Here is a 10,235-nt window from a genome sequence, read left to right as displayed (position 1 = left end):
TATTTTTTCTTTATTTTTTCTCTAGTTTTAATATTCTATATTATTTTATTTTTTATATTTTTATTATTTTATTTTTGTTTTAATTTTTCTTTATTTTTCTTTATTTTTAATATTTTATTTTATATTTTTATTGTTCGATGTTTTATATTTTATTTTGTAATTTTAATTATTTTTATTTTATTTCCTTTTCTTTCCTTTTATTTTATTTTTTCTTTTATTGTATTTTTTCTTTCCTTTTATTTTTTTTTTCCTTTTTTCCAGTCCTTTCCAGTAAAAATCCAGGCAATATCAGCAAGGGCCCAGCTTTCCCCTGGTATTTCAGTTAATTATTAGAATAAAAATTATTTTAATTAATTTAATTACTGGTGCTACTTTATTACCGCTCCCCCTTCCCGGAACCTTCCTGCGCGGCCGCGGGGCCCGCCCGGCCCATTCCGCGCTCCGCGCCGGGGCTGCCCGCGGCTCTGCCTGATCGCCGCCGCCCATTCCCGGCGCCGCCGCCGCACCGGGAGCGAGCGGCGCCGCTCCCCGAGCCCGCCGGGAGGAGCGGGCGGAGCCGGCCCGGGAAGCGCCGGGAGCCGCGGCGGGAGCGGGGGAAAGCAGCGGCGGTTGGGCCGGCGAACGGCGAGGCGCGGCGCCGGGCAGGCCCCCGCGGGGTCCTTCGGCGACGGGAGCGGAGGGAGCGGGAGCGGCGGCGGCGGCGCGATGAACCTGGAGCTGCTCGGTGCGAGAACGGGAATGGGAACAGGAACGGGAATAGGAACCGGAGAGGGAACGAGAGCGGGGATGGGGACGGGAATAGGAACGGGGAATGGGGAGGGGGAGAGGGAGCGGGAGTGGGGAAAGGGGAGCGGGAGAGGGAACCGGACTGGGAGCGGGAACGGGAGCGGGAGCAGGAAGGGAACAGGAGTGGGAGCGAGAATGGGAATGGAACCGGAGAGGGAACGGGAACCGGAGCGGGCACTGCGGGACCGGAGGCAGCGGGGAGGGAACGGGGGCGGGACGGCGGCACCACGAACCTGGAGCTGCCCAGTGCGAACGGGAACGGGAGCGAGGGAGGCGCGGCTGGGAATGGGAATGAGGAGGGAGCGGGATTGAGGGGGCGGCACCGGGAGCGGGGCTGGGCTGGAGCCGGCAGCGGCGGCACCGGGAATATGGGGAGGGCCGGTGCCGGTACCGGAGCGGGCTCGGCGGGGCCGCCTCTCGCTCAGCCGCCGCTTTCCCGTTCCTTCGCAGAGTCCTTCGGCCAGAACTACCCCGAGGTAACGGCGCTGCCCCCGGGCATCCCCCGAGCATCCCCCGGTGGGGGCGGCCTGAGCCGGGGCTGAGCGGATCCAGCTGGGGCTGAGCGGGTTTAATTGGGTCTGACCAGGTCTAACTGAGTCTGACCTTGTCTGGCCGGGTGTCACTGGGTGTCCCCGTGTCTGACGGGTCCTGGCCGGGCACTGTCCCCTGCACTGTCCTGTGCTGTCCCCACACTGTCCTCAAGCTGTTCCGCACTCTCTCCATGCTGTCCCTGTGCTGTCCCACACTGCCTGTGCTGTCCCCACACTGTCCCCACATTGTCCCCATGCTGTCCCCACACTACCTACACTGTCCCCGCACTGTCCCCACCCTGTGCCCACCCTGTCCCATGCTCTCCCACACTGTCCCCATGCTATCCCCACGTTGTCCCCCGCTGTCCACACACTGTCCCAGTGCTGTCCCTACCCTGTCCCCTGCACTGTCCCCAAACTGTCCTGCACTCTTCCCACGCTGTCCCTACACTGTCCCCACCCTGTCCCATGTTCTCCCACACTGTCCCCATGCTATCCCCATGTTGTCCCCCACACTGTCCACACACTGTCGCAGTGCTGTCCCTACCCTGTCCCCACTGTCCCCTGCACTCTCCCCATGCTGTCCCCACACTGTCCCCATGCTGTCCCCGTGCTGTCCCCACACTACCTGCACTGTTCCCACACTGTCCCCCACACTGTCCCCACCCTCTCCCAGTGCTGTCCCTACACTGTCCCAGCGCTGTCCCACATTCTCCCACACTGTCCCCACCCTGTCCCACATTCTCCCAGTGTCCCCATGCCATCCCCACACTGTCCCCACCCTGTGTCCACCCTGTCCCATGCTCTCCCACAGTGTCCCCATGCCATCCCCACGTTGTCCCCCGCTGTCCCCACGCTGTCCCCGCACTGTCCCATGCTCTCCCACACTGTCCCCATGCTATCCCCACGTTGTATCCTACACTGTCCCTGCTGTCCACACGCTGTCCCAGTGCTGTCCCCACTGTCCCCTGCACTGTCCCCAAACTGTCCTGCACTCTCCCCATGCTGTCCCCGCACTGTCCCACACTGTCCCCACCCTGTGCCCACCCTGTCCCATGTTCTCCCACACTGTCCCCATGCCATCCCCACGTTGTCCCCCGCTGTCCCCACGCTGTCCCAGTGCTGTCCCTACCCTGTCCCCACTGTCCCCTGCACTCTCCCCACACTGTCCCCATGCTGTCCCCGTGCTGTCCCCACACTACCTGCACTGTCCCCACCCTGTCCCCCCCTGTCCCGTGTTCTCCCACACTGTCCCCATGCTATCCCCACGTTGTCCCCACGCTGTCCCAGTGCTGTCCCTACCCTCTCCCCACTGTCCCCTGCACTGTCCCCAAACTGTCCCCACACTCTCCCTGCTGTCCCTGCACTGTTCCCACCCTCTCCCCGTGCTGACCTACACTGTCCCAGCGCTGTCCCTGCACTGTCCCCGCACTGTCCCGCATTCTCCCACCCTGTCCCCACCCTGTCCCATGTTCTCCCACAGTGTCCCCATGCCATCCCCACGTTGTCCCACGCTGTCCCGGTGCTGTCCCTACCCTGTCCCCGCTGTCCCTCAGGAGGCGGACGGGACCCTGGACTGTATCAGCATGGCTCTGACGTGCACCTTCAACCGCTGGGGGACGCTGCTGGCCGTGGGCTGCAACGACGGGCGCATCGTCATCTGGGACTTCCTGACGCGCGGCATCGCCAAGATCATCAGCGCCCACATCCACCCGGTGTGCTCCCTCTGGTGAGCTGGGAATCCCAAAAATCACAGAATCCCAAAAAACCCACATCCCAGCAATGCCACATCCACCCCGTGTGCTCCCTCTGGTGAGCTGGGAATCCCTGAATTCCCTAAAATCCCAAAAACCCACATCCCACCAATCCCACATCCCAGCAATGCCACATCCACCCCGTGTGCTCCCTCTGGTGAGCTGGGAATCCCAAAATTCCCTAAAATCCCACATCCACCCCGTGTGCTCCCTCTGGTGAGCTGGGATCCCTGAATTCCCTAAAATCCCAAAAACCCACATCCCAGCAATCCCACATCCACCCTGTCTGCTCCCTCTGGTGAGCTGGGATCCCAAAATTCCCTAAAATCCCACATCCACCCTGTGTGCTCCCTCTGGTGAGCTGGGAATCCCAAAATTCCCTAAAATCCCAAAAACACACATCCCAGCAATGCCACATCCACCCCGTGTGCTCCCTCTGGTGAGCTGGGATCCCAAAATTCCCTAAAATCCCAAAAACACACATCCCAGCAATCCCACATCCACCCCGTGTGCTCCCTCTGGTGAGCTGGGAATCCCAAAATTCCCTAAAATCCCAAAAACCCACATCCCAGCAATCCCACATCCCAGCAATGCCACATCCCAGCAATGCCACATCCACCCCGTGTGCTCCCTCTGGTGAGCTGGGATCCCTGAATTCCCTAAAATCCCAAAAACCCACATTCCCTGACCCCCTATAATCTTCAAGGAATAACCATTCTGTGCGTTCCCTGGGCTCCTTTCCCCTATAACCTTTAAGGAATAACATTTTTGGGAATTAATTCCCTGACCCCCTTTTCCCCCATAACCTTTAAGGAATAACATTTTTGGGAATTCCCTGACCCCCTTTTCCCCTATAACCTTCAAAGAATAGCATTTTTGGGAATTCCCTGAACTCCTTTTCCCCCATAACCTTCAAGGACTAACATTTTCTGTGCATTCTCTGACCCCCTTTTCCCCCATAACCTTTAAGAAATAACCTTTCTGTGTGTTCCCTGGGCTCCTTTCCCCATAACCTTCAAGGAATAATATTTTTGGGAATTCCCTGGGCTCCTTTCCCCATAACCTTTAAGGAATAACCTTTCTCTGCATTCCCTGACCCCCTTTTCCCCCCTAACCTTCAAGGAATAACATTTTTGGGAATTCCCTGACCCCCTTTTCCCCCATAACCTTCAAGGAATAACCCCTGACCCCCTTTCCCCCCTGCCCTTTAAGGAATAACCTTTCTGTGCATTCCCTGAACCCCTTTTCACCCATAACCTTTAAGGAATAACCTTTCTGTGCATTCCCTGGGCTCCTTTCCCCTATAACCTTTAAGAAATAACCTTTCTGTGCATTCCCTGACCCCCTTTTCCCCCATAACCTTTAAGGAATAACATTTCTGTGCATTCCCTGACCCCCTTTTCCCCCATAACCTTTAAGAAATAACATTTTCTGTGCATTCCCTGACCCCCTTTTCCCCTATAACCTTTAAGGAATAACATTTTTGGGAATTCCCTGAATTTCTTTTCCCCCATAACCTTTAAGGAATAACATTTTTGGGAATTCCCACCCATAACCTTTAAGGAATAACCTTTCTGTGCATTCCCTGACCCCCTTTTCCCCCATAACCTTTAAGAAATAACATTTCTGTGCATTCCCTGACCCCCTATAACCTTTAAGGAATAACATTTTCTGTGCATTCCCTGGGCTCCTTTCCCCCATAACCTTTAAGGAATAACATTTCTGTGCATTCCCTGACCCCCTTTTCCCCCACAACCTTTAAAAAATACCATTTCCTGTGCGTTCCCTGCCGTGCCGCAGCTGGAGCCGCGATGGGCACAAGCTGGTCAGCGCCTCCACCGACAACATCGTGTCCCAGTGGGATGTGCTGTCCGGGGACTGTGACCAGAGGTTCCGCTTCCCCTCGCCCATCCTCAAGGTCCAGTACCACCCCCGGGACCAGTAAGTGCCCTGGGAAGGGACTGGGATGCTCCCAGTGGGGTGGAAATGCTGATTTTGGGGTTTTCTTGTGGTTTCCAAGTGGAATTGTTTTAAGTGCCCTGGGAGGGGACTGGGATGCTCCCAGTGGGGTGGAAATGGGGATTTTGGGGTTTTCTTGTGGTTTCCAAGTGGAATTGTTGGTCTGGGACCAGTGAGTGCCCTGGGAAGGGACTGGGATGCTCCCAGTGGGGTGAAAATGGGGATTTTGGGGTTTCCAAGTAGAATTGTTGGTCTGGTGGTGGACTCAAAAGTCCGGTACCACCCCCGGGACCAGTAAGTGCTCTGGGTGGGACTGGGATGCTCCCAGTGAGGTGAAAATGGGGATTTTGGGGTTTTCTTGAGGTTTCCAAATGGAATTGTTGGTCTGGGACCAGTGAGTGCCCTGGGAAGGGACTGGGATGCTCCCAGTGATGTGAAACTGCTGATTTTGGGGTTTCCAAATGGAATTGTTGGTCTGGTGGTGGACTCAAAGTCCAGTACCACCCCTGGGACCAGTAAGTGCCCTGGGAGGGGACTGGGATGCTCCCAGTGGGGTGGAAATGCTGATTTTGGGGTTTTCTTGTGGTTTCCAAGTGGAATTGTTGGTCTGGGACCAGTGAGTGCCCTGGGAAGGGACTGGGATGCTCCCAGTGGGGTGGAAATGGGATTTTGGGGTTTTCTTGCAGGGTCCAGGGGTTGTGTTGGGGTTGGGTTTTTGGGAGGGTTGGGATGGAAGGGAACTCTTGGAAGTCAGTGGGGGAATGTGTCCTGCCCAGTGGCCCTGGCAGGGACTGGGATGCTCCCAGTGGGGTGAAAATGGGGATTTTGGGGTTTTCTTGTGGTTTCCAAGTAGAATTGTTGGTCTGGTGGTGGACTCAACCAGTACCACCCCCGGGACCAGTAAGTTCCCTGGGTGGGGACTGGGATGTTCCCAGTGGGGTGGAAATTGTGATTTTGGGGTTTTCTTGTGGTTTCCAAATGGAATTGTTGTAAGTGCCCTGGGAAGGGACTGGGATGCTCCCAGTGATGTGAAACTGCTGATTTTGGGGTTTCCAAATGGAATTGTTGGTCTGGTGGTGGACTCAAAAGTCCAGTACCACCCCCGGGACCAGTAAGTGCCCTGGGATGCTCCCAGTGGGGTGGAAATGCTGATTTTGGGGTTTTCTTGAGGTTTTCAAGTGGAATTGTTGGTCTGGGACCAGTAAGTGCCCTGGGAAGGGACTGGGATGCTCCCAGTGGGGCTGAAATGCTGATTTTGGGGTTTTCTTGTGGTTTCCAAGTGGAATTGTTGGTCTGGGACCAGTAAGTGGCCTGGGAGGGGACTGGGATGCTCCCAGTGGGGTGGAAATGGGGATTTTGGGGTTTTCTTGTGGTTTCCAAGTGGAATTGTTGGTCTGGTGGTGGACTCAAAAGTCCAGTACCACCCCTGGGACCAGTAAGTGCCCTGGGAGGGGACTGGGATGCTCCCAGTGGGGTGGAAATGCTGATTTTGGGGTTTTCTTGAGGTTTTCAAGTGGTATTTTGTAAGTGTCTGGGAAGGGACTGGGATGCTTCCAGTGGGGTGAAACTGCTGGTTTTGGGGTTTTCTTGGGTTTCCAAATGGAATTGTTGGTCTGGTGGTGGACTCAACCAGTACCACCCCCGGGACCAGTAAGTGCCCTGGGAAGGGACTGGGATGCTCCCAGTGGGGTGAAAATGGGGATTTTGGGGTTTTCTTGGGGTTTCCAAATGGAATTTTGTAAGTGTCTGGGAAGGGACTGGGATGCTCCCAGTGATGTGAAACTACTGATTTTGGGGTTTTCTTGGGGTTTCCAAGTGGAATTGTTGTGAGTGCCCTGGGAAGGGACTGGGATGCTCCCAGTGGGGTGGAAATGCTGATTTTGGGGTTTTCTTGAGGTTTTCAAGTGGAATTGTTGGTCTGGGACCAGTAAGTTCCCTGGGTGGGGACTGGGATGTTCCCAGTGGGGTGGAAATGCTGATTTTGGGGTTTTCTTGAAGTTTTCAAGTGGAATTGTTGGTCTGGGACCAGTAAGTGCCCTGGGAAAGGACTGGGATGCTCCCAGTGGGGTGAAAATGGGGATTTTGGGGTGTTCTTGGGGTTTCCAAATGGAATTAAGTGCCCTGGGAGGGGACTGGGATGCTCCCAGTGATGTGGAACTACTGATTTTGGAGTTTCCAAATGGAATTGTTGGTCTGGTGGTGGACTCAAAAGTCCAGTACCACCCCTGGGACCAGTAAGTGCCCTGGGTGGGGCCTGGGATGCTCCCAGTGGGGTGGAAATGGGGATTTTGGGGTTTTCTTGGGGTTTCCAAATGGAATTGTTGTAAGTGCCCTGGGAGGGGACTGGGATGCTCCCAGTGGGGCTGAAATGCTGATTTTGGGGTTTTCTTGCAGGGTCCAGGGGTTGTGTTGGTTTTGGGTTTTTGGGAGGGTCAGGATGGGCAGGAGCTCTTGGAAGTCATTGTGGGAATGTGTCCTTGGGTTTAATATTCCTGCACAAATTCAGAGATGGAGAAGAAATGGTTTTTTGCTCTAACCATGGAAACCCTTCCCAAAATCTGAATTCCTCGATCCAGCTCGATCTTTTTTATCTCTAACCATGGAAACCCTTCCCAAGATCTCCTCAATTCCTCCATCCAGCTCATTGCTTTTTTTGATGGAAATCCTCTGAGATATCCTGAATTCCTCGATCCAGCTCGATGTTTTTTACCTCTAACCATGGAATCCCCTCCCAGAGGAGCAGGAATTCCCAGCTGTGCTGCCGTTTCAGGAACAGGGTGCTGGTGTGCCCCATGAAGTCGGCGCCGGTGATGCTGACGCTGTCGGACTCCAAGCACGTGGTGCTGCCCGTGGACGACGACTCCGACCTCAACGTGGTGGCGTCGTTCGACCGCCGCGGGGAATACATCTACACTGGCAATGCCAAGGGCAAGGTCAGCCCCTGCCCGCCCCCCCCGGGCACCCCTGGCAGCCCCCAGGGCAGGGCCAGGCCGGGCAGCGGCGGGAATGCCCGCTGGGAATGGGGGGTGGCACTGAGTGCCCAGGGTGGGGATTGGGCATCTCGAGGGGTGAGGGGCACAGGGAGGGGTTTGGGGACCATTGAGGGGTGTGGAGATGGGTTTGGGGAGCTGAGAGGGGTTTGGGGAGGAGTGAGGGGCATGGAGAGGGGTTTGGGGAGCAGGGAGAGGCATGGGGGTGGGTTTGGGGAGCATTGAGGGGCACAGGGAGGGGTTTGGGGAGCATTGAGGGGCACAGGGAGGGGTTTGGGGAGCAGTGAGGGGCATGAAGGGGGGTTTGGGGAGCAGTGAGGGGTTTGAGGAGGAGTGAGGGGCACAAGGAGGGGTTTGGGGAGCTGAGATGGGTTTGGGGAGCAGTGAGGGGCATGGGGAGGGGTTTGGGGAGCATTGAGGGGCAAAGGTTTGGGAAACAGTCACAGGTTTAGGTTTGGGAACAGGGATGGGTTTGAGGAACAGGTGAGGGGCACAGGGAAAGGTTTGGGGAGCCAGAATGGGTTTGGGGAGCAGTGAGGGGCACAGGGAGGGGTTTGGGGAGCAGGGAGGGGTTTGGGGAGGAGTGAGGGGCACAGGGAGGGGTTTGGGGCACAGGGAGGGGTTTGGGGAGCAGTGAGGGGCAAAGGTTTGGGTTTGGGAAACAGTCACAGGTTTAGGTTTGGGAACAGGGATGGGTTTGGAGAACAGGTGAGGGGCACAGGGAGGGGTTTGGGGAGCAGTGAGGGGCACAGGGAGGGGTTTGGGGAGCAGGGAGGGGCGTGGGGAGGGGTTTGGGGAGCCGGAATGGGTTTGGGGAGCAGTGAGGGGCACAGGGAGGGATTTGGGGCACAGGGAGGGGTTTGGGGAGCAGTGAGGGGCACAGGGAGGAGTTTGGGGAACAGAGACAGTCACAGGTTTAGGTTTGGGAACAGGGATGGGTTTGAGGAACAGGTGAGGGGTACAGGGATAGATCTGGGGAGCAGGAATGGATTTGGGGCACAGGAATAGATTTGAGGAACAGGTGAGGGGCATGGGGAGAGATTCGGGGAATAGGATTGGATTTGGGGCACAGGGATGAGTTTGGGGAGCAGGAGTGGATTTGGGGAACAGTGAGAGCCACAGGTTTGGGTTTGTGGAACAGAGACAGTCACAGGTTTGGGTTTGGAAACAGAAATGGATTTGGAGAATAGGTGAGGGGCACAGGGATGGATTTGGAGAACAGGAATAGATTTGGGGGAAAGGTGAGGGGTGCAGGGATGGATTTGGGGAGCAGGAATGGGTTTGGGGAACAGGTGAAGGGCACAGGTTTGAGTTTGGGAACAAGGATGGATTTGGAGAACAGGTGAGATGCACAGGTTTGAGTTTGGGGCACAGGTTTGAGTTTGGGGAACAGGAATAGATTTGGGAGAAAAGTGAGGGGTACAGGGATGGATTTGGGGATCAGTGAGGAGCACAGGGAGGGATTTGGGGAACAGGAATAGATTTGGGGCACAGGGATGAGTTTGAGGAAGAGGAATAGATTTGAGGAACAGGTGAGATGCACAGGGATGGGTTTGGGGAACAGGGACAGGCACAGGGATGGGTTTGGGGAACAGGAATAGATTTGGGGGAAAGGTGAGGGGTGCAGGGATGGATTTGGGGAGCAGGAATGGATTTGGAGAACAGGTGAGGGGTACAGGGATGAGTTTGGGGAGCAAGGATGACTTTGGGGAACAGGAATAGATTTGGGGCACAGGGATGAGTTTGAGGAAGAGGAATAGATTTGAGGAACAGGTGAGATGCACAGGGATGGGTTTGGGGAACAGGGACAGGCACAGGGATGGGTTTGGGGAACAGGAATAGATTTGGGGGAAAGGTGAGGGGTGCAGGGATGGATTTGGGGAGCAGGAATGGGTTTGGGGAACAGGTGAGGGGCACAGGGATGGGTTTGGGGAACAGGGATGAGTTTGGGGAACAGGAATAGATTTGGGAGAAAAGTGAGGGGTACAGGGATGGATTTGGGGATCAACGAGGAGCACGGGGAGGGATTTGGGGCACAGGAATAGATTTGAGGAACAGGTGAGGTGCACAGGGAGGGGTTTGGGGAGTAGGGACAGGCACAGGGATGGGTTTGAGGAACAGGTGAGGGGCATGGGGAGAGATTCGGGGAGCAGGAATGGATTTGGGGCACTGGGATGAGTTTGGGGAACAGGAATAGATTTGGGGGAAAGGTGAGG

General features: G+C 55.6%; 1 protein-coding gene across 8 annotated transcripts in view; it reads left to right on the top strand.

Moving 5' to 3' along the window:
- The first annotated feature begins 648 nt into the window (after positions 1–648).
- Positions 649–10,235, top strand: part of RBBP5 (RB binding protein 5, histone lysine methyltransferase complex subunit) — a 54,814-nt gene continuing 45,227 nt past the window's right edge. For 4 of the 8 annotated variants that reach the window (XM_064733285.1, XM_064733283.1, XM_064733281.1 and 1 more), the window contains exons 1-3: positions 2,796–3,045; positions 4,871–5,011; positions 7,800–7,962. In XM_064733285.1, the coding sequence (XP_064589355.1) occupies positions 2,807–3,045; positions 4,871–5,011; positions 7,800–7,962 (543 nt within the window). In that variant the 5' untranslated portion in view covers positions 2,796–2,806. Of the gene's footprint in view, positions 725–1,236; positions 1,263–2,795; positions 3,046–3,569; positions 3,592–3,685; positions 3,707–4,870; positions 5,012–7,799; positions 7,963–10,235 lie in introns of those variants that run through there. The other 4 variants (XM_064733284.1, XM_064733282.1, XM_064733288.1 and 1 more) reach the window with 3 other exon arrangements.

This window comes from Zonotrichia leucophrys, chromosome 26, assembly GCF_028769735.1.
Source record: "Zonotrichia leucophrys gambelii isolate GWCS_2022_RI chromosome 26, RI_Zleu_2.0, whole genome shotgun sequence".
In the NCBI taxonomy this organism is placed as follows: domain Eukaryota; kingdom Metazoa; phylum Chordata; class Aves; order Passeriformes; family Passerellidae; genus Zonotrichia; species Zonotrichia leucophrys.
The sequence above is the reverse complement of the archived record's forward strand: the minus strand, read 5'-3'. Positions and strand labels throughout refer to the sequence as shown.